This window comes from Lucilia cuprina, chromosome 4, assembly GCF_022045245.1.
Source record: "Lucilia cuprina isolate Lc7/37 chromosome 4, ASM2204524v1, whole genome shotgun sequence".
Classification (NCBI taxonomy): Eukaryota; Metazoa; Arthropoda; class Insecta; order Diptera; family Calliphoridae; genus Lucilia; species Lucilia cuprina.
Window position 1 is genome coordinate 44,353,105 of NC_060952.1, and position 24,025 is coordinate 44,377,129.

General features: G+C 26.9%; 1 protein-coding gene across 3 annotated transcripts; it reads left to right on the top strand.

The window, feature by feature from the left end:
- Positions 1–518: 518 nt before the first annotated feature.
- On the top strand, positions 519–23,991 carry LOC111674574 (arylalkylamine N-acetyltransferase 1). Of its 3 annotated transcripts, none has more exons than XM_046949493.1 (5): positions 519–526; positions 5,041–5,043; positions 11,094–11,279; positions 22,197–22,349; positions 23,443–23,991. In XM_046949493.1, the coding sequence occupies exons 3-5, from the start codon at positions 11,133–11,135 to the stop codon at positions 23,869–23,871; spliced, it is 729 nt and encodes a 242-aa protein (XP_046805449.1). In that variant the 5' UTR covers positions 519–526; positions 5,041–5,043; positions 11,094–11,132; the 3' UTR covers positions 23,872–23,991. The 3 variants fall into 3 exon arrangements, with proteins under 3 accessions (XP_046805449.1, XP_023290983.2, XP_023290985.2); XM_023435217.2 differs by lacking the exons at positions 519–526; positions 5,041–5,043 and adding exons at positions 8,082–8,092; positions 8,162–8,166; XM_023435215.2 differs by lacking the exons at positions 519–526; positions 5,041–5,043 and adding an exon at positions 6,910–7,962.
- The last annotated feature ends 34 nt before the right edge of the window (positions 23,992–24,025 follow it).

Sequence of the window (24,025 nt, forward strand, 5' to 3'; positions counted from 1 at the left end):
CTAATATTAAAGAAACACAATTAGTTATTGCATATAGAAACCAGATATAATATTTAAAAAATCTTTTAAACAATTATTCAGTTTTATTTTCGATATTTAATTAATTACAAATAACTTCGACAATGGGTTATAAATTAAAAATGTATCCAGTTATATCCCCCTGCCGGGAATATGCAGTTTTGCGTATGCGTTTTATCATTGTCAACAGAATATTTAACTATTTCAACACCAAATAGGTGACGGTAACGGTATTAATCATTCTATAAAATACCAAGTAGCCGGACATTTGTTCAAGGCATTCTATGCTTTTGTTTATGTTGCTTTAAAAACATTTATAGAAATGGAAATTTTAAACATGTAAATAATATTTGCTAAAAATATGAACTATTTTGTATGGATGTATATTTATCGATATATTTCACATACATACATATAAAATTAAAACAATAACAGCTTTTAAATTTGTGAACTTGATTGCGATATCTGTACGCTTTTAAGTTAAACACGTTATTCATTAGGAACATAAGTACCCATTGTTTATCCCCACCGTTTGTATAAATATCCTACAAGAATATTCTCTTGCTCTCGTTGTGCTATAAATATTTTAATATAATGTTCACATACACTACTTCAGCTATCCCGCCTCATACAACCTACTTATTTAGTTCCAAGTAGCCTGTTATTAATATTTTGGATACATTTCAGAGATTTTAGCATAATTAGGAACAAGCTGATGTTTGGACATTTTTCTGGAAATTATTGTTTTTGTTTTAGTTCCATTTCATTATGAAATTCATTCCGTTACTTTGACGCAATAATTTATTCGTCTTTTATTAATTTAAGAGGGAGTTGTCTCATTGTATTTTCATATTAATGTTTTTCTTTAAATATGACTTTTAATAAAAAAATCCCTCTATAAATAAACAGTTTTTATCTCAATGTTTATGTTCTAAATCCACTATGTTGTTTAGTTACCCCTCAGCGGTAACCAGTTCTTGATTACTTTTGGTATAATTCCCTGACTCATTTAAGAATTGTACATAGTTTAAAAGCAAAATAAAAATATAATATTTTATATTTTAATAGCTTTTTAATTTATTAAAATTTTAGTCCTATTTATTTATTTCTGAATTATTTAAACTTATGGTTTTAATTTCCAACTTTCCCAAAAAACCCGTTACGTTATCAAAGGTTTAAGCATCAGACCATCAGCTCTTGAACTTGACAATGATGTTGATGATGATGATGAGACACAGACCTTTTAATTGATACAGCTTATAAAAAACCACAACTTTTTTATTCTAGGGAATTTTTTTTGGACTGTGGTTTATCATATCGTTTGTTTATTTATCTTAATTGTCTGGAAATGTTGCTGTACGAGTATTTGTTTTTTTTACTTTTTAAAACCTGTTGAATAAATGCAACGAATATATTTGTATTATCATTGTAATACAACAAAAAATTGACGACAACAAAAGAAATTAAAAAAATATGCAAAAATATTAAAAATATATACATAAATATGTATATAATCCAAGTTATTAAAAACATGTGTGTGGTTGGTTGGTTGATCGCTCGTAAATCATGAACCTTTGCGGTTTTTTGTTTTGTTTTGGTAGTTTTAATTTGTTAAAGTGTTTATTTCTCTTCAGAGCGATCACCTATTAATTAATTATTTAATTAATATACACAAATTTAAAAAAAAAACATGTTTTTATTGTTTTAGTAAATACTATTGACGAAGAATATTTTTTGTCAATAGTTATTTAAAATTTCTGCTATTTTTACTTTTTTTGTAGAGAATTATGCTGCGTTGAATCCGAATCTCCGAATCAAATTTATGATGTTAAATTTTTTTAAGCCATCTGAATGTTCAATCCTTTTAAAGAACATATAAACATTAGAGTGCTCCAAGCTTGTATGACGGAAAAACAATTTAACCGACATACGGCCCCTTCCCCTCTGGAAGTGTTCTATGGCTTGTAAAACTTTTTCCTGCAAAAATATTATTCTGATAGAATTTTGAACTTTTTTGTAAAGGAATGGCAATGTGCACTGCACATAAATTATAAATGTGACAAAAATTTGCTTATTTTATATATATTCTAAAAAACATTTTCTTACTTTAAATATATTAATAATTACTCGAATAATAGTTTTTGTCCGTATATGATAACTTGAACTTGTTGCCAGCTATGGTCAAAAAAGTTTGATTTTTTTTAAAGGCCCACAAAGGGTTTGAGAAAAATGGAGATTAATTGAAGAATTAATATATTTTTTTTGAAAATTTGTTTTTACTCGTTTCCACATCACTAGCAAAAATTTCAATATCATATAGCTTTATAGTAGAGAAATTTTTGTTGTTTTTGCAAAAAGCTGAAAAATCCTGATGTAAATAAGAAATTATGAGGCAATGCTCGTATTTCGTATATTTCTTCGGATTTCGAAAGACTTTTAAAATTCTATAAACAATTCATTTTTATGGAATTTTTCTAAATATCTTGATTTTTTTAACGATTTATTAGTAAATAAAAACAAAAATCCCAGTAAAATATATTAAAATTTTGGTAATTAGTATTGTAGGCAATGCAGTTGTAATGCAAAAGTAATGTATGACTTAATAATGAGTGGTCGTTAGTAATAAGGTTAATTAATATTTTGAATTGGATTTGTAGCCAATCCTAGCAAAAATAAAGCGAAGTACATCCAAAGGAATAACATACATCACTACAATCAATTATTGAATTTTTTACTTTCTATGAAAGTGGTTTTTAATGACTTCCGAAGAATCGAAAATAATTTTATTTTTTCTATGCTGAATATATTTTTTTGTTTTTACTTTTTTGTGAAATAAAAAATTTTATTTTTAAGCTTCTATTTTATTAATTTTATTAATATTAACATATGTTAATATTATTTAAGAAAAATATAATATACAGCATAAAAATTACATCTTGAGAATGACTTTAGAAGTAGTGAATTTTCGATTAAATAAAAAGGACATCCCCCTATGACAAGCCTGTGTTAAAATCATCACTTCTACTGCTCTTTTTCAGTTTTTCCATGGAGTTAATTCTACTTTTTTTCGCTCTTTTGGAAGTACTTTTTTTGTTGGGATTATTTAGTCGATAATAACAATAAAATAATAAAAAATATTTCTTTTTAAAAACCTTTCCAGTTTGAGTAAGAGAATGGACAAATAGACAAAATAACTGTAAACCCGTTTTTAAATCCGAAAAGTTTGATAAATACACTTGTAAACAGTTATTTTTTGGATATTTTCAACTACGACAAATATTTCGAAGTTTTACAAGCAAAATGACAAAATCAATATTTATGCTGTAAAATGCCTGTTAAGTAGAAATTCTTGGGAAGTGTTACTAAGTACTTTCTTGTACATGTTGTCGGAACCAAAATTAATCTGATTATTTAATTTCGAAACACCTGTTTTTAAAAAATAAATTATTTTTTTATTAATGTTTGCTTGCGTTTGTTAAAATATTCAGTTAAAATCTGCACACAGTTTTAGATATCGAATCGTATCTAATTTTTCTCTTAATACTTTTATTTCACAAAAACTTCGGGCTATCATAAGGTCAAGGATACCTTATAACACGTTTTCACTTATTTTAATTGTATATATTAAAATTCGGCAATAAAATATATCAATTACATGCAATAAAAATAATATAAATTTTAACAATTAAATTTACAAAATTCCCTTGAATATTATTTTCAACGAAAAAAAATTCATTGAAATTAATTAAGCTAATTACTCATTTGATAGAAAAGTAAAATTGTGATCACAAAATACAACTTAATCGAAATTTCTAATTTACTGACTGAATTTTAAGAATATTTTGCATATTGTATTGTAAGTGAGTGATAAATTCAAAATGATATAGTTATAAAATGATAAATGAAACATAACAAATTCAAAGAATTGTGAATTATCTTTTCTCAACTAAAATTCTCTTTCCTTGTCAACTAAATTGTCTGTTGCGATACTATTACAAACTGCAAAATATACCACAGTCTGGCGTTTAAATAATAATAAGTATATTGTCTCGCGACAAAAAATTTTCTAATTACCAATTAGAAAAAAATATTAATGGCTTAAATTTGTTTTAAAATTCAAAATGTATTTCAAATGCAAAAATAAACCTTTGACCCTAACACAATTATTAATTGAATCAGATTTTTATAACACAAAGCGCTCTTAACAAGTATTACGTTTACAAATTTTTCCATTATAGTAATACTAAACTGAATAATTTAATAATTATTTAACAAACTAATTACATCTAAGTACCTAACTAAATTCTATTTTATGCAATTACAACTTAATTATTATTTACAAAATTATCTAATATAATTAATAAGAATGTCACTTATTTGTTTCATTTGAATATTTAATGTCGCGTGCCAACTTCAACACATGTCCAACTGTTCCGGCCACCTTTTATCCATCCATCAATCATTTATTTTTGTTATCGTTTTTAATAAATTTTATATTTGCAAAAAAAAAACAAATCAACGTCATTATTATCATTATTATCAACATCATCAGCGTGATTATCATGAACGTACGTACATATGTTTGAACATTTAATTAAATAAATAATGTTTATTTAATTTGTTTCTCACACTTTTTATTTTATTATTACGCTGATGCTGTTGTTAGGAAGGTAAAAACAAAAACGTAAAGAAAAAAATGTAAACTACAAAAAGAAAATAAATAATTATTTGGCGCCAAAATTACTGCCTCGATTGAAAATCTGATATACGCATACAATTTGTTATTTATTCATTCATTGAAAAGGTGATTTAAATGTCCACAGACTCATTGACACAACCGGCGGGTGGACAGTCGGTGAGTGACTACATAAATGAATGATTGACTTCCATCGCATATTGGCAATTGTGCGAGTACTAATAACAAAAACAAATAATTTTTAATTCTTTTTTAAGAAAAATAAACAAAACTGATAATGTTTTTTACTTGGCTGATTTAATGTATACTCTACATCATTATAGTAGAAAGTATAAATGGATTTATGCTGATTTGTTGAACACCCAAAAGTTTACAAAATTTGACAACTATTATAAATTTGGTGCAAAAACAAAATTGGTAGAAAACTGTTAAAAAATCTTAATAAATTTATAAATACATCTTTTGATCCAAGACCCATAAATGTATTCTTTTGAAAATGTAAATATTGTAACAAGAACATTTTTAAAAATTGGAGGTTACAAGCGCACCTCCTAGAACCACCTTAAAGTATACCACTTTCTGAGTCGATTTAGCTATGTCCGTTTGTCCGTGTGTCCAGGATGGTCGCAATTTTCAAGATAATTTGATGAAATTTGGCACATACGAACGAACGCTATTGAAAATGGTCATTATTTCGCCTGGTCCCATACAACCGTGCCCCCGAATCGTATTGGAGGATCGTGCCCCCTGTGGCTTTAGTCAAACACACATATACATACTATGTATATGTACTACAGCAAAATCTTTTTTTTAAAGAAAATTCGTGCTAATATTGTTAAACGAGTATTTGATGTATAATTAAGCTGATTGACTTCCTTTTATAAATACATATGTACATATTTAGGATTTTAATATTATTGATTGAATAGGAATGACAGTTAAAATCATTTACAAATAGTGATCAAGATATTTACAAATAAACATTAAGGAAAATGTTTAAAATAAACAAAAGACTGGATCAGCAAGTATACAGAACACCTAGATGTATATGTGAATGTATGAAAGATAACTTATATACATTCACACAATATGAAGTATAACATTTTCAAGAGTGAGAACAGCTCTAGATTGATAATAATAACAATAGTTGTTGAGATTAAGTAAAGGCCACTCGTAATCAATATTGTAGTTTTTATTGATTTAATTCTTGTTGTAACACGATTTTAAGCCAGAGATGCAAAATGGATATTACAATTTGCTCCAACAATATTGTAACCAGCATAAACACGATCAAGACTTGTACTTGAAGGATAGTAATCACTTACAAAGAATATAATATGTAAGATTTTTTTTAGGCTTGACACATTCCCAACAAAAACATAACTTCTTCTTAATTAACAACTCAATCCTTAAATGCCAAAGACAATACCGCCTACATTACTTAGGAGGAATCTAGAAATTATTTACAAATACAAATAATATACAAAATATTTTTGAGACCTGGTATATTGTTTTCGATATTATTTATGTCAAAATAATTGTATTCAATTTCACTTAATAATAACTTCCAAAAAAGAACATCAAAATTACTTCCTAAAAATTACTTCAGATGCAGTAAATTTGGAATCAAATAAAAAGAACATCCCTCCAATGACAAGCCTGTATTAAAATCGTCACTTCTTCAGGTCTTTTTCAGTACTTCCATGGAGTAAATTCTACTTCTTTTTCGCTTATGTGGAAGTTCTTTTTTTACTGGGTAGTAAATACTTACCTAACGGATCGTTGTATTTCAACCACCAATTTTATTTGCACAAAATTGTGTTATTTCTGGATAAATGTAATTTTTTAAAATTTAACTGTAGCCACTGCCAAAAAAATTACAATAAAATCAACTGTTCCATACCTGATACAAACAAATCGATGGCGCAAAATCTCTATGCAAACATCTCTCACGTTTGTGTGGAATATATTTTTTATTGTTTGGAGTGAGTTTGGTATATATTTTTTTGTCAGCAACAACCAAGTTTTCAAACAAAAACAAATTTTCCCGTTTATAATACAAATTCTCCTTCAGCGCATGCTCTTTTTTCTTAATAATGAACTTTTTTTTGTTTTAATGCCGGCCTGTATTTTTGTTCCGTCACATTTCTACACAGAGTGAAAAGCAATCGTGACCAGTTAGTTAAGACTTACTCGCGTTCGTACACAGACAACAACGTTCTTGCTAAAAGTATCTTTTTAGTTGCAAATACAAAACTCGCCGGAAACCATACAAAAATATATACATCTATAAGATACAAAAACAAAATTAAAAATAAACAGCAAAAACAAAAAATACAAAGTATTGGCTTAATACAAAAACAATACAATATTTTTTTACTTAAAAAATCTGATTGTATGAGAATATTTTAAGCAAAAAAAATGAAATAAAAAACATTACTCTAAAAAAGTATAGTCGTATAAAACGTGACACTATATAATGTTGACAATCATTCACTCATTCACCAAGTGTATCAAACGTTGTGTTACAAAATCATACATTCTATCAATATTCTTTCAAGGATAAATCCTGTCAACTGTATTAAGGACTTTAATAATATAACAGTTTAATTGCAGTTTAAAAAATAATTAACTTTAAAAATAGTAGTAAAATTAAAAAATTTACAAGAATCTGTGAAGTTACCTAAATTAAAAAGTTTTTAAACGTTTTAAAGATAAACAAAAATTCGTTAATTAGTTTAATTATCTTTCTTGTATTGCGGTTGCTCGTCATTATTTTTTTTGTGAAAAAAGTCATCGCTCAGTGAATGAATTATTTTCTTCGATTCAAATTTGTTACAAAGAACAACAAAGACTAAATAAATAAGAAATAAACAAAAATCAAGAAGAGAAAAAAATAAATAAAAAAAACCAAAAAGATAAACAAACTGAACAAATCTAAATTTGTATCGTTTAAATACGTCTGGCAAAATCATTGTTGATATTTTGCTATTACCACACTTTCTGATCGTTTTTTTATTTTGCTAAAAATTTTCCCATCTGGTTGGTGTATTAAAAACCAAACTAAGTGCTCTAATTAAATTTTTAATACAATTTTATTACCGTGAAACATTTTTGCCAGTTTTTCTTCATTAATAAGACAACATACCCCCAGCTTTATCATGGAAATTGAAAATCTTCCACAAATGCTAAAAAATAATCGCACATTTGCTGACAATGATGCGATTATGGTCGAAAAAAGATATACCGTAAGTGGATGATGTCTCAGAACTAAAAAGTGTCTGAATTGTTTGGTTTCTTGTGATATAAAAGACATTTTATTATGTTTTCCTTCATAGAAAATATTCATGTTTTTAGAAATGTTTAATTTTTGAACATGTGCTATTTTCGTTTAAAATTATTAATTAATTATGTTCTGTTCAAAAACAACACATTTAAAATTAAAAGAAAAAGTCATATGTTTTAGAATAATTTATTGAGGAAAGAAAAAAACTTTCTAAATTAGGATACAAACCGCCCTCATATATCACGGTTTTCATTAAAATTTTTTTTTTTTAATAAAATATAAACCCTCATATTCATAAACAAATTTTTATTTTATAAACGATTTATAAATCATATTTCATATGGAAATTTTGTTTTATAAACCTTTTATAAAATAAAGAGCTGTTTATGAATAAGGGGGAAATGTATAAATAATTTGTAATTACTTTAGAGAATATGTCTAGATTTAAATATTAATTATTAATGCAGGAAAAGATGGGCCTCGATTCTCCTTACTATTATTGGTAAATTACAATTACTTGTCTTTGAAGTTTTCTAAATAGCTTGTAACTATAATTGAAAAATTTCTAATTATAATTACTTTTTTTGTAATTGTAATTAGTGATTTTTAAACTAAAATTGCAAGTAATTGTAATTGGTAACTTCAATTACAAATTATTGCAATTGTCTAAACTTGAATTACAATTACAAGTAATTGTAATTTGTTACTATTAGATTATACTTTACAAGTATGTAATTGAAAACACTAGAATCTCAATTACAATCAATTAATTATTCCTCAATTACACATTACAAGTAATTGTAATTGATAATGTAATGAATTACTTTGTGCAATAAATACCCCTCATGCCTTGTAAAAGGTCACAAATTCAGTTTTTTACGAATGTCTCACTTTTAATAGGCCGTATTTATTTAGGATCTTTTATAATTTCAATGACAACTAAATTTACAACATTTTAGTTAAAGACTATTTTTGTATAAAAGTGTTTTTTTCCGAGATAAAACGCAGCACATTTTAATTACAATGATATTTTCAAATCTTAAAATGTTAACAGATAATGCCGCAGGTTTTCTTACATCTCGTATAGTCTCTTATAGGGAATTTACCAAAGCGTTACAGGTCATAATTATGAATAAATAGTGGAGACATCATGAAAATATTTTCACTAAATTTTATTGAAATCAGACTACGACTTTATTAATTTTAACGACAATATGAATTTTTACAAATGATAAATTCTGATATTAATCAAATCTGATAGGAATATTACTAAAATATCTGGTTAACACTGTGTTAATTAATTTAACAATTATTTGTCCCTTTGATTGTATACAATTTTCTTAATTATATGTAATTCACTTTTCAAAATTATAGGCATATTATCCAGTATTAGTCAGTTTTGAACCTATTACTCATAGTTTAGAAGATAACATTCCCGTATTCAAAATTTGTTTATTACAAATTCCGACTAAAACCTGTAAATCATGCAAATTCGATAACAAAGCATTAGTCACATATTTCTAAGTGTTCGATTTTTTTTTTTTTTTGTTTCCCCAAATCGCCAATAAATCAAAATGTTAAAGACCCGTAATTAAAATTTTGACTAAAACAAAAACAAATAACGTGTTTGTCAAAAACCAGATACTTATTGTTTTTTAAGTAACAAACAATATCTGTTGCAGTTGAGTACAAATTATATTTTATTACTTTGTTTAAAATATGTACATCTCATTTGCTTTATGTACATATTTTGAAATGATTGTAAATTTAATTTTAATTTTATTAGAGTTTAGAATGTCACAAACATATGCAGTAAAAACGTTTGAATTTTTTTACATTTTAAACAAAATAATATTAAATGCAATTAGTATGTACAACTTATGTATATAACAATTTTACTATTACTTCCTGGGTTACTTCAAAAAATGCAACAGATAATCTTAATTATTTTGAAGTTAGTTTTAAATTATATATATTAAGTATTTAGATACTTTATTTGCAAATATCTTAAAAATAAATGCTGTGATATTTAAAATTTTTAAGCATTTTTTTGGAACTTTAAACATTACGATCCAAATAATATTTGCTGAAAAACAATTTCATTTTACACATATACATATGTACATATGTATGTAATTTTATTAAGAGTTTGAACAAAAGATTAAGTATTAACCAGAAATAGAGGCCAATTTAATAAAAAGTCACTTAATCAAAATAACATTTTTCCTAATGAAAAATATGTTTTTTTCCAAATTGGAATCTTTATGTATGTTTATAGTAGTCATCTATAGTGTAAATAAAATTATAGAAAAATGTGTATATTCATGTTCTTGGAACACAACAAACATAAATACAATTTCCGGAAAAATTAAGAAAAGTCAAAACAAATAATATTTAATAATAAATTGAAAAATGTTTTCACGTTGACATGTGTGTAAACATTAAGATGGTATTTATTATACTTTATTAAAAATATGTACATTCTTGTACTGGGAAAAATCCATGTAAGAGCGGGCAGCAGTCGGATTTACCATCTCCGTTTATAATGAAATTTATCACACATACAAATATTCTATATAATATTTTCCAAATATTATTGGCTTTTTAAATTCCAATGTAAAAATATCGCTATACTCATAATTTTGTAACTTCCTAATGTAATTTACATTAAAAAGTAATGAGTTCAAATGTCAATTAACTATTTTAACTATGGTGACGATATTGAAAGCAAGTACTCCTGCGCTCGCTTACAAATAGGGAGTTAAATATGTACTTACAATTTCGCTTTATCGTTTTACTTCCAAAAGGTTAAATGTAAACTTAATTACAACTTACCTAATTACAATGTACAATTTTGACGTTTTAAGCCGACTGGGAATTTATATTTTTACATACAATTAAAACAAAAAATGAAATCAAAATTAACATTTTTTGACAGATTAGAAAACTGCCAACTGGCCTAACAGAGGATATATTATAGTCAATCTAACAATGTTCATAAAATGCTTAACACATTTCCAATATACATATTTATATTTTAAGAATATTTTGAATTAATCAAAACTGTTATGTATTTCATTTTCTTCTTTTCAGCTGTCGGATTTATATCCAATTGCCAGACTTACCCAAAAAATGGACAGTGTTTTAAATGTTTCATCCTCGGCCACCACCACAACCACACAAGTACCAAAATCTGAAGATTTGCCCTACACAGTGGAATGTGTTAAACCCGAAGATTCAGAAAAAGTTGTTGAAATGTTAAAAGCATTTTTCTTTAAGGTGAATTTTTATTTTAACTTTCAATTTCATTGTCTAATTTCCAATAACATAAACTAACTCTAAACCAAAATAATAAGGAATGTTTCATATATACTTGTATGAAAAAAAACAGCTAAGTGTCAATGAATTCGTTACATTTGGTTTAATAAATTAAACTCATCTAAGCAATATAAACGATTTCAATATTCTTTTAAAAGCGAAAACAAAACGTCTTAAATTTGTGCGAAAATTCATATAAACAAAAAATAAAAAAAAAAACATTAAAAATTTAAATTTTAAAACATATGTACATTTCCAACAGAGATTTAAAAGAATGCAAAGAAAACAATTAAGTTCTACAAGCAAAAATATGAAAGGTACAGAAGCTAAAACTGCAATCTATGCTTTTGAAATTTTTGAAATAAACTAATTTATATGTTTTTTTTTTATTTACTTCGAACCAAGAATTAGAAAATATATTAAACATTCGAATTCGAAACAAATCTATTTCGAAATTGTAAGTCATAAAAAATGGAGATATATAACTTTGTATTTCTTTTTATCAAATTTTTATAGGTGTAAATTTTTTATCCGAAAAAAGTTCAAAAATTTGGTGCCAGAAGTAAAAAGATTTGTTTAAGCCAACAGATAACAATGAATACATTCTTTAACAGCTCTTTATCGCACGTACTCCATCAGTCAGTTGCGGTATGCACACTTCTGCTGTACGTTTGTTTCACGTATTCATCACTTAAAATTAATTTTTTCACACTGTTGTTTATTGAAAATTAAACATCAGTGCAAAACGAAAACACATTTGAAACAATTCTATATTTTTCAATTTCAATATCAATATGAATTTGAATAATTGCTTGCTTACAGTGATGCGAACAATTTGCAAATATTTATTTGGATTTTAATCTAAACAATTATAGTACACCCTTCACCAAAATATTAAGTAAGAGGAATGCTTTACGTTTATAATAATGATTGAAATGTGAAAAAATGTAATACTTAATGCTTTTTGGACGAATTTATTTTACCCAGTCGATTTATATATACAATTTTATTACATTTTTTAATGTAGGTTCATAATATCTTCAAATGGGCATTCAGACGATCACACTTTACGAACGACAAGTATAATGAAGAAGTAAAATGAAATTCCATCCGTATATCAAAAAAGATAATAAAAGTCGTGTTATTTATATTTTTTGTATTTACACGATTGGTGTAAAACAATAAAAAAGTCATATGGAATCAGCTGTTTCAGAGAGAAGAGAGCCATACGACTGTCAAATTTTGCATTTTTATTCTCTCTCAATGTGTGATGGTTTCATTACATATTGCGTTTAGACGATCCCATCCGTACTCTTCTACACAAAATTTTGACAGATCATATTACTTGTGTGATCGTGTAAAGCCGGCTTAAATGATGAAGATTCATAAAATCGTAACTTTGTAGTCGTAATTCAGGTCTGAGTTGGGGAACAACTCTCGCGTCATCGCGATTATTTCTTAAACGCTTTAAGGCTTGTGTTTGTTGCCTGGCTTTCGACAGTTTTGCGTCTTGCTTACACTGATGTATTAATGTAGACAACATACAACAGTTATATGTTGTCTACATTAACCTCGTGCTTTCGTATCACCTCAAGTGAGGTTATGTTTTATTGGTGGAGACCATAAAATACTCACGATATAACCAGTTGGAGACCATTTAAACTCAAATATAAACTGGTGGAGACCATTAAAACTCTGGAACTTTTTTCTGGTGAAGACCATTAATACTTTTGATAAAATAGAGTCCGGATGCTCCAACTTCCTATATGAAGGTATAGGTCGGTTGGTGGGGTTTTCTCTGGACAAACGTGTGATAACCTGGCAATATGAGTGCTTAATGCAACGCCATCCTAATTAAACCCCCCCCCCCCAAAAAAAAAAAAAATCGTAGCTTTGGATTCTAATGTAAAAATCTTACATTAAATGTAAATTGTAGATTAAGAAAATATTGTAGATTAAATAAATATACTATAATACCGTATATATGTATAAGTAAGAGGACCTCTTTAGTACTTTTTTGTTTTTTATGACGATGTAAGTCTTGAAGTGAATTATGTACATTAAAAATGTTAATCGCTGTACTATTTCAATCCATTTTAGGTAGCATTGTTGTTTTAGGGCATCTCATGATCGGACATGTCCAAGTATAATCACATTTTTGTTTTAAATTTTGTTTGTTTATATTGTAATATCGAACAAAAAGGAAAATTTCCCATAAAATAAAACAAATGTTTAGTGAAATTGCTACGATATATATTTTTTAATTAATTTTGCACCTTTTGGAAAAATACTACAAATTCGTGTGGATGAAAGAAAACACACGCTTATAATTGAGTGACCAGGTGTTTTTTATTTCTTTTGCAAATTAATTCATTGTTTAAAAATTTTATTTGTTTAAATTAGCATTTAATTATGGAAATTAGTATATACCATACTGGGTGACAAAAGAAATATCTTTTGTCTAAATTGTGACTTTTCAAATAAAATTATTTCAAAGAAATAGGGAGAATAATAGTGTTAGTAAAAATTTTTTAATTATGTATTTAAAATATGACAATTGTATTACTAGCACATATATAAATCTGCTGACAAATTGACAGATTAGTACCATTTTGCATTTGTAAAAAAATCTTAAATAAAATTATTTTATATTTAAATAATTTTTTTCTTAAAAATTCTAACTTGCAATTTAAATAAATTATATTGAAAAGTTAAAGATCAGTTTAACTAATTTATTCTAATACACGTTTTTCGTGTAACTTAATAAATTGTAAATATTAAAAAAATTTAATTACTTTTAAGTTTGGTAAAAAAACCCACACAACAGATATGTATGCCTGCACACGAAAAAACTATTATTACTTATTTGAAGATTACTTAGAAAATTTGCATATAAATAGCACAAAAAACCTCAAAAAACAAATTAAATGACGTTTTAATATTCTCGTTAATGAATACATACATATGTAGTGTTTCCTTAAAACATGAATATTATACCAATATGTTTGCCTTCATTTATTCCATAGTTTTGTTTTTAATTTTCAAGAAAATATTTAATGCTGCCGTTGTTTTAAGTCATAATATACTCAACAATCGATTGGTATCGAAAGTAATTAAAAGGTGCCACAATAAATTATTATTACCCAGTTATTAAATGTATTAGAAAAAATCATTAAGCGCTACGTCAGTGAGTGACTTGTAAAATATTACACCAAATACAAACTGTTAGACAAATGCTTCAATAGTATTTTTCGTATACGTTTAGTGGAAAAAATAATATATATTTTTAAATATAGATTAATGTTAAAAGGTGTCAAACTTGTGGGCAAACATTTATCCGTAACATTTAACTCTATTTTGCATTTTAACATGCAAAACTGTTGAAAATATTATCTAAGAACGAATAAATATAACATACAAACTTATATAGTTGGTTACATTTTCATTTAAAACTTTGGGGAAATACATATAAAAATACAGTAAAATAGAGTTTATCTAATTAAAGAAAATATATCCCAAAAAATTCGACAGATCGTATTTATATCAATAAGATTTGAAATGAATAGGTTAGGTGTGTATTAGGATATTCAAACGATCAATTTTTGACGATTAATCGCTCGAATAAATGAAAATTGCAAAGTTTCAAGTAACGAATAAACCAAATAATTTATATCAATTAACCGATTAAGAAAAACTTATTATTAAACAATAAAATTACTGTAAATCTTATACAAAATTCAATATTATTATAATAAATTTACTTTCTGTATTAATTTCTTAATTACTTTTAAATTAAAAAGAACATTTATTGGATCATTTTTATAACAGTACTTTAGAAACATTGTATTAAGTTGTTCTGATTAGTCTATTTCTTAGAATGAGTTCATGCAGAATCATTTCAAATTTCTGAAAAGAAATCTTGAAAATAATGATTTCGCCTTTACTTTTACATCCAGTTTTGAAAAACAGTTTCCATATAGTTTCTAATATTTTGGTAAAAAATTAATAGAATTGAATTTAAAGTACCTAGTGGAAAATTATATATTTTTTTGTTATTGGAAGAAAAATATTATAGAAAAGAAATAATTATTAAAACAACATACTTATTCGATTAACCGAATAATTTTGAATTATCCTATTATTAACCGGTCAACTTAAAACCCCAAATAATTAGTTGTCAAATAAACCGAATAAGACAAAAACCTGAATAATTAAATACTCCAGTATGTACCTATGTACATCAAATCCGAAGAAATACACCTAAACCATTTTCGAGCCTATTTGGCGCACCTTTTCTTGGAAAATGTCTGTTGGTAAAAACAAAAACCTTATAAATATTTTATTCGCTAAATGTATTATCGTCCCATGTTCGGAAACTCAGTTTTCTGGAATTTTCAAATCTGTGATCGTAAAGGATGTTATCCCCGCATAATACAATTCTTAAGATATTTCCAAAGAAATAGACCTTAACCTTTATCTAATTCTAATTTCGGCGAATGACTGACAATGTCATAGTAAATGCTCCAGAGTTTCACTGGCCTCTATACATGTTCTACATTCTTCTGTAAAGTTGTTCCCGTAATTATGTGTGCCCACTCACTAAAAATGAGACTAGCTCATTTTGAAAGTCTCCTCGCCGTGCTCTCGTTAAAGACAGCCCATAGAATCTTTGTGTTTCTACTCAATTAATCGGGTTTTTGTCTTAATCGGTTTATTCGACAAATAATTATTTGAGGTTTTACGTTAGCCGGTAAATAATCATGCTAGAATAGCGTATTCCGATTTTTATGCCCTTATAAAAGGATTTCAAAGTTTAAAGGACTACAAACGAATATTTAAAATATTTATATGTATTTTATAATGCTAATATTGGTATCAAATGAAATACATTCTATCTATATTATTTACCTGTCTCACTTAGAGAAAAAACGAAAAAGTAATCAAATTTAACAAGTAAGAGTGTTATATTCGGCCATGCCGAATCTTATATACCCACCATCAAATCATTCATGTTTATGTAGAATTTGACTGATGTACTCGCATTTTTGGGTCAGTAATAAGTCTTAAAGTCATTTTCAGAAGGGGACCTTGGTAAGGTCAATTATAAATCCATTTTCATTAAATTTATGAAAATGATTTTATTTCCTATAAAACTTTTTATGTCGAATTTTATTGCTTTATATATATGTTATGAGCAGATATGAGCATAAATTTAAGTTCTCATTAAACATGTTTGTGTTGAATTTCACCGCTATTAATACATCTCTTAGCGATAAAGTTTTTTTCTGAAGGGGGCATTATAATAGGGATAGGAGAAAACGTGAACCGATATTCTTACTTTCAATAAGGATCGATCCTTATAAAATTTGATAGGGAGATTTTGGCTCGCACGAAGCTTGTGTATGTAGAATTTTGTAGTAATGAGCGTTGAATTCGTTGTCTAAAGGACACCTTATTAGGGGGTTAGATAATAATGGACTCATCCTCATAAAATTTAAGAAAATGATTTTAGTTCCCATAAAACTTTTATATGTCGAATATTATTGTTATATATATGCTTCTTAAGGTAGATATGAGCATTTAAGTCGTTTTCTGAAAGGGACCTTAAAGGTGGGATAGGGTCAATTATGGATAAGGTCAATTATCCTTATAAAATTCTACAAAGAGATTTATGAGACCATAAAACATGTTTGTGCCGAATTTCTCCGATATTGATGCTTCTCTTAGCCAGTTATGAGCGACAAAGTCATTTTCTGAAGGGGACTTTATATGGGGGGTAGGGTCAATTATGGACCGATCCTTATACAATTCTACGAAGAGATTTATGTCACCATAAAACATGTTTGTGCCGAATTTCACTGCTATTGATGCTTCTCTTAGCCAGTTATGGGCGATAAAATCATTTTCTGAAGGGGACTTTATATGGGGGGTGGGGTCGATTATGGACCGATCCTTATACAATTCTACGAAGAGATTTATGTCACCATAAAACATGTTTGTGCCGAATTACACCGCTATTGATGCTTCTGTTAGTCAGTTGTGAACGATAAAGTTGTTTTCTGAAGGGGACTTTAAATGGGGGGTAAGGTCAATTATGGACCGATCCTTATAAAATTCTACGAAGAGATTTATGTCGGCCAACATGTTTGTGCCGAATTACACCGCTATGGATGCTTCTGTTAGTCAGTTGTGAACGATAAAGTCATTTTCTGAAGGGGGCCTTATATGGGGGCTAGGCGAAATCGTGGACCGATATTGCCCATTTTCAATACCAAACAAACTGCATCAACTATAAGTATCTGTGCAAAATGTCTTTTAAACTTTAAAGTCCTTTTACAGGAGCAGGAGCTGATTATGAAAAACTGAGTACACAGAGTTAACACTAATGGTCCACAGTTTCCTGTACGCATGGATTTTTTTCATGTTTGAAAATAACATTTGCACGGTTTATAAACAAAAATATTATTTTCACTTCTTTCACTTCAATTCTTTGTTCAGCTTTTTATCAAATACTTGAAATTATTCCTGTTTATGTGAAAGACATTACTGTTTTTAAGATTTTTAACGAGTTCTAGAATTCATACGTTCCATTGAACACTAGTTCAACTATAACTGTTGCTGAAAACTTATTATAAATACTTAAGAACACAACAATGTTCCAAAAAAACTGGTTGAAAAATAAAAGCGATATAATTATTTCCCTGATTTCTTTTCAAGAATCATCAAATAAATATTCTTTATTATAGAAAATTGACTAAGAAATTTAGAAAAAAAGAAAATTTATTATAAAATATTGTAGAAAATACATAGTAATTTTACTGCGTTTTTCTTAAGCGGTTAATTGATAGAAATTATTCGGTTTATTCGTTATTTGAAATTTTCATTTATTCGAACAATTAAACGTAAAAAATTAATCGATTAACCGAACGACGATTAATCGTTTGAATACTCTAGTTTCTACCCACAATTCAATATTTAAAACAAAGGCTTAACATCTGACATATCATCTTTCTTCTTCGAGATATCTTCGCCTAGAGCTTGAAATAACAATACATTTTTGTGTACATTTCGCTTATGAAAATACTTTTAAATTTTTTTTAAAAAACTGTTAAAGTTGACGGACGGACATACTAAAAAGTAATTTTTAGTCGATTTGAACGTTCTCAAATAGGTTTGAATCCAATATTTTGCTCGTTATAAACAATATTTACAATACCCTTTGAAATATAGTAGTGTAGGGAAATATACTATATACATATATGTATTAAGAAAATATGTTCAATGATAAGTATGTATTTATATTAGAGCTGATATGAATGGACTTTAAGATGACATACAACATTTTATAAATAAAGTTCCTTTGGCGCTGATATATATAACTTTTCAAAAAGCTCCATTTAATTTATTTTAATTCCAGAACACGATATCTCAATTAAAAAGAGCAATGGATATCGTTGTTGTTGAAACTAAAACTATACCAATTTGTTTTACATTTGGTTGTTGCAACTAAAACTATAATTACAATTACATTATTGTATATCTTAATAAATTTTGGAAATTAAGAAAATTATCTTTTAGTTCGTAATAATAATCAAAATTTAAAAAATCACTTCGAAATACAATAACATTTTGAAATTGCTTACACTCGATTGCGTGAATTAAACACTCATTACGATTTAAAAACACATTAGTAAGATCTTGTTACGTCAATCCAAACAGTAAAATAATTTAACACAACTGGAGTAATGTAGTCAGTCGTCGCTAATTGAGATTCTAAATTCATTTGTTAAGTTTTTATAATAATAATGTAAACTTGTATTGCAATAAAAGTACTTAAGTCTCTAATAATAATATATATAATAATAATAATAATAATATAATAACAATTGATTGTTAAGCTGCTGCTGCCACCAGCACCGCCAGCGTCACAATCACATTTGGAACCACCTGTAATCAGTCAGTCACTGTACGGGGGTGAAGTCAAATTAAATGTAGTTGTCTATTATTTTTTACATTTTACATTCGACGTGTTGATGGCATGAGCGATTAATTAAATTTAGACAGAAAATTAAAGCAAAAAAATAAATATATATTTTTGTAAAAATAAAACAAAATGCAGTTGTATTAGAACAAATAATTGAAGGAGTGTTTTTAAATTTTTAATATGAATAAATAAATTTAAACATACTTGTAGATATTTATTTTTGTTTAATTTTTGTTTGTTTTATTTTTGCTCCAACTACTGCTATTAATTAATTAATGAAAAAATCTGTGCACATGTCTGAGATTGCTTTTGTCGTGTGTTTTTCGAGTGTTTATTTTTTTTTGGTGTTCCAAGTTTGAATAAAAGCAGTTAAGTAAGGTGGGTGGCAGATTCGTTGGTTGCTTAGATTTTGTTGTAGATAAGGTTAGGAATTTAAACGTGATTCTAATATTAAAATTTGCACTTGCTTTCTATCTATTCCTATAAATTAACATTCATTCTAACATTCATGCATATAAATTAAGTTGGCTTAATGGTGTGATACTGAAAAGTTAACAACTACCAAAATAATACTTTCAGCATTTTTTTTAATCTGCGAAAAAAAAAAACAATTTAAAAAATTTTTATAAAAAAAAACAAAATGTATATTGTTTCGGTCTGAATTTTTATGATATTTTTTAAATATATTTTTTATTATTTTTTTCACACGTCGAGTATTTAATTGCAATTTGTTTAAAATTTTATTTCATGGCTTTAATTACTAATAGAAATTGAAAGAAATGTTTTTACATATCAGAGCTGTAAATGAATTATTCTTTGTTGATTTTAATTCGTTATGAATTACCAAAATTTGAATTAGGCAGAAATTAATTTCAATTCGTTTTCAATTTAAAAGTTTGAATTAATATTGAATTTATTCAAATGAGTTAGATAAATGAATAACAATTCAAATTTATTTAATGAGAAATGAGTAGCAATCAATCAAATTCAAGAGCTAATCTAAAGTGAACGAAAATTCCTCCTACCAAAATGTTCAATACACAGTCGTGTTTCATAAATATGCTATACTTATACATATGGGCAATTTTGTTTCAGTGACAAAAATTTAAAATCGATATCTTCTGATTTTGATTAGATTTGCACCGAGGTTAGAACTATTCTTTGGACAATTTTGCTAGAAAAAATTGGTGAAAGGTTATACTCATTTAAATAAAACTATGTAAGTATAAAATTAGCAACTTTGACCCACTCTAAGCCTGGTAGTTTTTGACCGACTATCCAATAGTACTAACCTTGGTGCAAGTTTCATCCAAATCGATTTTTTAATAAAAGAGTGTAATTATTAAAATTACACGATTTTGCACAAATACAAAGCTAAAAGTCAAATCACTCTAAAAAGAAAATGAGTTGGAGAAGAACTGCAATTAATTAAAAAATAATGTGAATTCACTCAAATTTTTATCATTCAATTAAATTTTTTTGTAAAAAGAATTAATTAATTTTTTTTAATTTTTTGGGTTTGTGTTTTTTTAAAATTTTATTAGTATTACAATCGTTTCTAAAACTTACCCAGCAAAAATGGGTAATGGCTTTCAATTATAATTACTTACCTAACAATATATTTTTCAATGACTACTAAATATTGTTTAAATTACATAGAAGTAGTCTAATAAGGTCTTACTAATAATATGTTATATAAATACTTTCTTATTCATAAGTAATCTTGTCATTGAAGATACAGATGCTGTATACGTTTATTCATGTGACTAATTACTTACTTGACTACTTTTTCTAATTACTTGATATCGCAATGACATCACCGTGTTAAAATAATGACTTAAAATGCTGTTGTGTATGTAAATTTTAGCATTTTAACTTCATACATGGTAATGAAAGTTTTTACTGGGTAACATTACGTTCTTAAAAGATACACTTTGAGTAATACTGAATTGTTAAAGACTTAGATTCCGATTTCTTAAAGAATTCTGTTAATGTATTAAATATTTCATTAAATGTACTATTTATATACCAAAACCGATTTTTCATAATTTTAACATGCTTGAGTTTAAAAAAATATATTAAAAATATCTTTTTCTCATTAATATTTTTCGATTAATTTGAAAGATTTTAATAACCTCATTATCATATTTTTTGCATGAATTAGTTTCACAACTCAAAGGGCAACATTAAAGGGGTTAGATGTATCTCCAACTTTGTTTTTCTGAATTCCAATTCGAAAAATGGAAAATTTCTTTATTAAGAAAATTTTCTTTATAATTAACAAATGGCCTGATAAATTTCATCCGCTTAATGTATTTGTATAGTTAGATAAAAACAATAGAAAAATATTTGCAAGTAATTGTTGTTAGTAAACAATATTTGAATTTATTTATGCGCGATAATAAAATCAAATATTCCAAAAACGTAAATAAATTTGAATATTATTGTTTCTTTTTTTTTGGATTAATAAAATCAATCAATATTGATGAATACTAAGCAAAATATGTAAATAATAACTAATAACAATATAATTAAAACAATTTGGTTTTCTGCATATTATATTATTTTTTATAAATCACAAATTTTATACTACAATCACAATAATGAAAAACAAAAATTAGAAAACAAAGTAATTTTTTTAAATATATATATGATGACATTAAATAAAAGTTATATCGTAATTATCAAAATATTTAATTATTTATGTATTATAACTGGTATTAAAGTAATTCTTACTGGTTTTAATTTAGATTCAACTTCTAATAACCTGTAAGGCTAATGACCCCTATATTTATTATTTTAACATTTAAAAAAATACATTTTGTTTTGAATAAACATATTTTTATTTATTTAATTACTTAATTATTTTTTTTGTAAATTTAATTTCATTTCAGGATGAACCTTTAAATACGTATTTAAATTTGGGTGAATGCAAAGAATTAGAGGAATATTCCGTAAAATGTATAAAAGATGGTTGCTCATACAAGGCAGTGACGAAGAGTGGCGAAATTATTGGAGTCTTCCTAAATGCTCTCATGCATCGTCCGGTGAGTTTTATTAAAAAAACAAGTAGGAAAGTATAGTCGGGCATGGCCGGCCATATAATACCCTACACCATGAATATATTTTAAAAAATTTTATTTTTTTATAAAGAATCTTTTATTTTGAATATTACCATAATTCCAAAATATTTAAGCAAATATTAAGAAATTTCTAAATTAGTCTTTATATAGGTCAAATATGGGCGATCCTCAGTAAATTTGGGAAAAGGATATATTTTTAAATAACAGTTAATTTTGTTGAGTTTCATTGCGATACAAATGGTTACAAGTCAATTTTAGACGTTTAAGACATTTTTTGAAGGGGGGTTTGTATGAGGGCTTGGGTCAAATAAGGGCGATCCTTACGAAAAGCTGCAGTGTCATTTATACTTATATAAAACTCATTTGTGCCAATTTTAAGAGAGATAATAGAATATTTGACGTAATTATGGCATAAAAAGTTTAAATCGGGAGGTACGGTTGTATGGGGGCTAGGTGAAATAATAGACCGATTTCAACCATATTCAATAGGCTTCGTCCCTGTGCCAAAAAAACATGCTTAGTCCAAATTTCATCAAATTATTTTGAAAATTGCGGCCTGTACCTTACGCACAAGGTTAACATGGACAGCCAGCCAGCCGGACAGACGGACGGACGGACATGTCTTAATCGACTCAAAAAATGATTCTGAATCGATCGGTATACTTTAAGGTGGGTATTGGACCAATATTTTTGTATGTTACAAACATCAGCACAAACGTATAATACCCTCCACACTATAGTGGTGTAGGGTATAAACACATTTTCTAAATCTTATCTGTTTCGAACAAAATTAACCATTGTGAATGAAAAATTCGTGATAGCAAATTTTTATTCAGGAGAAATAGAAAATTAAAAAAAATAAATGTGAAAAATTTTACAACCAATTTTATAGCCGGAAATAATTGATAAAATGAGTCCTTCTTTTTACTAATAAACTAAGAGAATAATATAATTTCTAATGGGATACCTCCAAATCCATTCGAAGTCTAAACTTACAGTAAACTTAACAAATTTAAAAACTATTTCTAACAAATTTAAATTTTTTTCATTTTCGTAGGTGCCCAATGCTGAACATGAAAAATCAGCTGATTCATGTGATCATCCAAAATTCAGAAAAGTTTTGCAATTAATGGATTTCATTGAAGAAGATTTCAATGTCTTTGATTTATATCCTGGTACCGATGTTATTATGGATGGTAAAATTCTCTCAGTCAATTCCAATTATCGTGGTTTGGGCATTGCTGGTCGTCTCACCGAAAGCACTTTGGACTACATGCGTGAACACAAAATTCCTGTTATGCATGTTTTGTGCTCCAGTCATTATTCGGCTCGTGTTATGGAGAAATTGGGTTTCCATGAAGTCTATCGTCTAAATTATGCCGATTACAAAGTGGATAATGAAGTTGTCTTTGCACCCGGTGAGCCACATTTAACGGCCCGTATATTGGTCAAAGAAATTGTTGACGTTAAGAAAAGTCAACTGTAAAATGTTGATTTTTATTAGATGTTTGAGAAAAAGAAATAGGCACAGGGTACTTGTACTAAAAGCTTAAAACTAAATGGAGTTAAATGTAAGTACACATGATCATGTACTTATAATTACTTTTGAAAAAAGAAAAAATACAACAGATATACTAGAA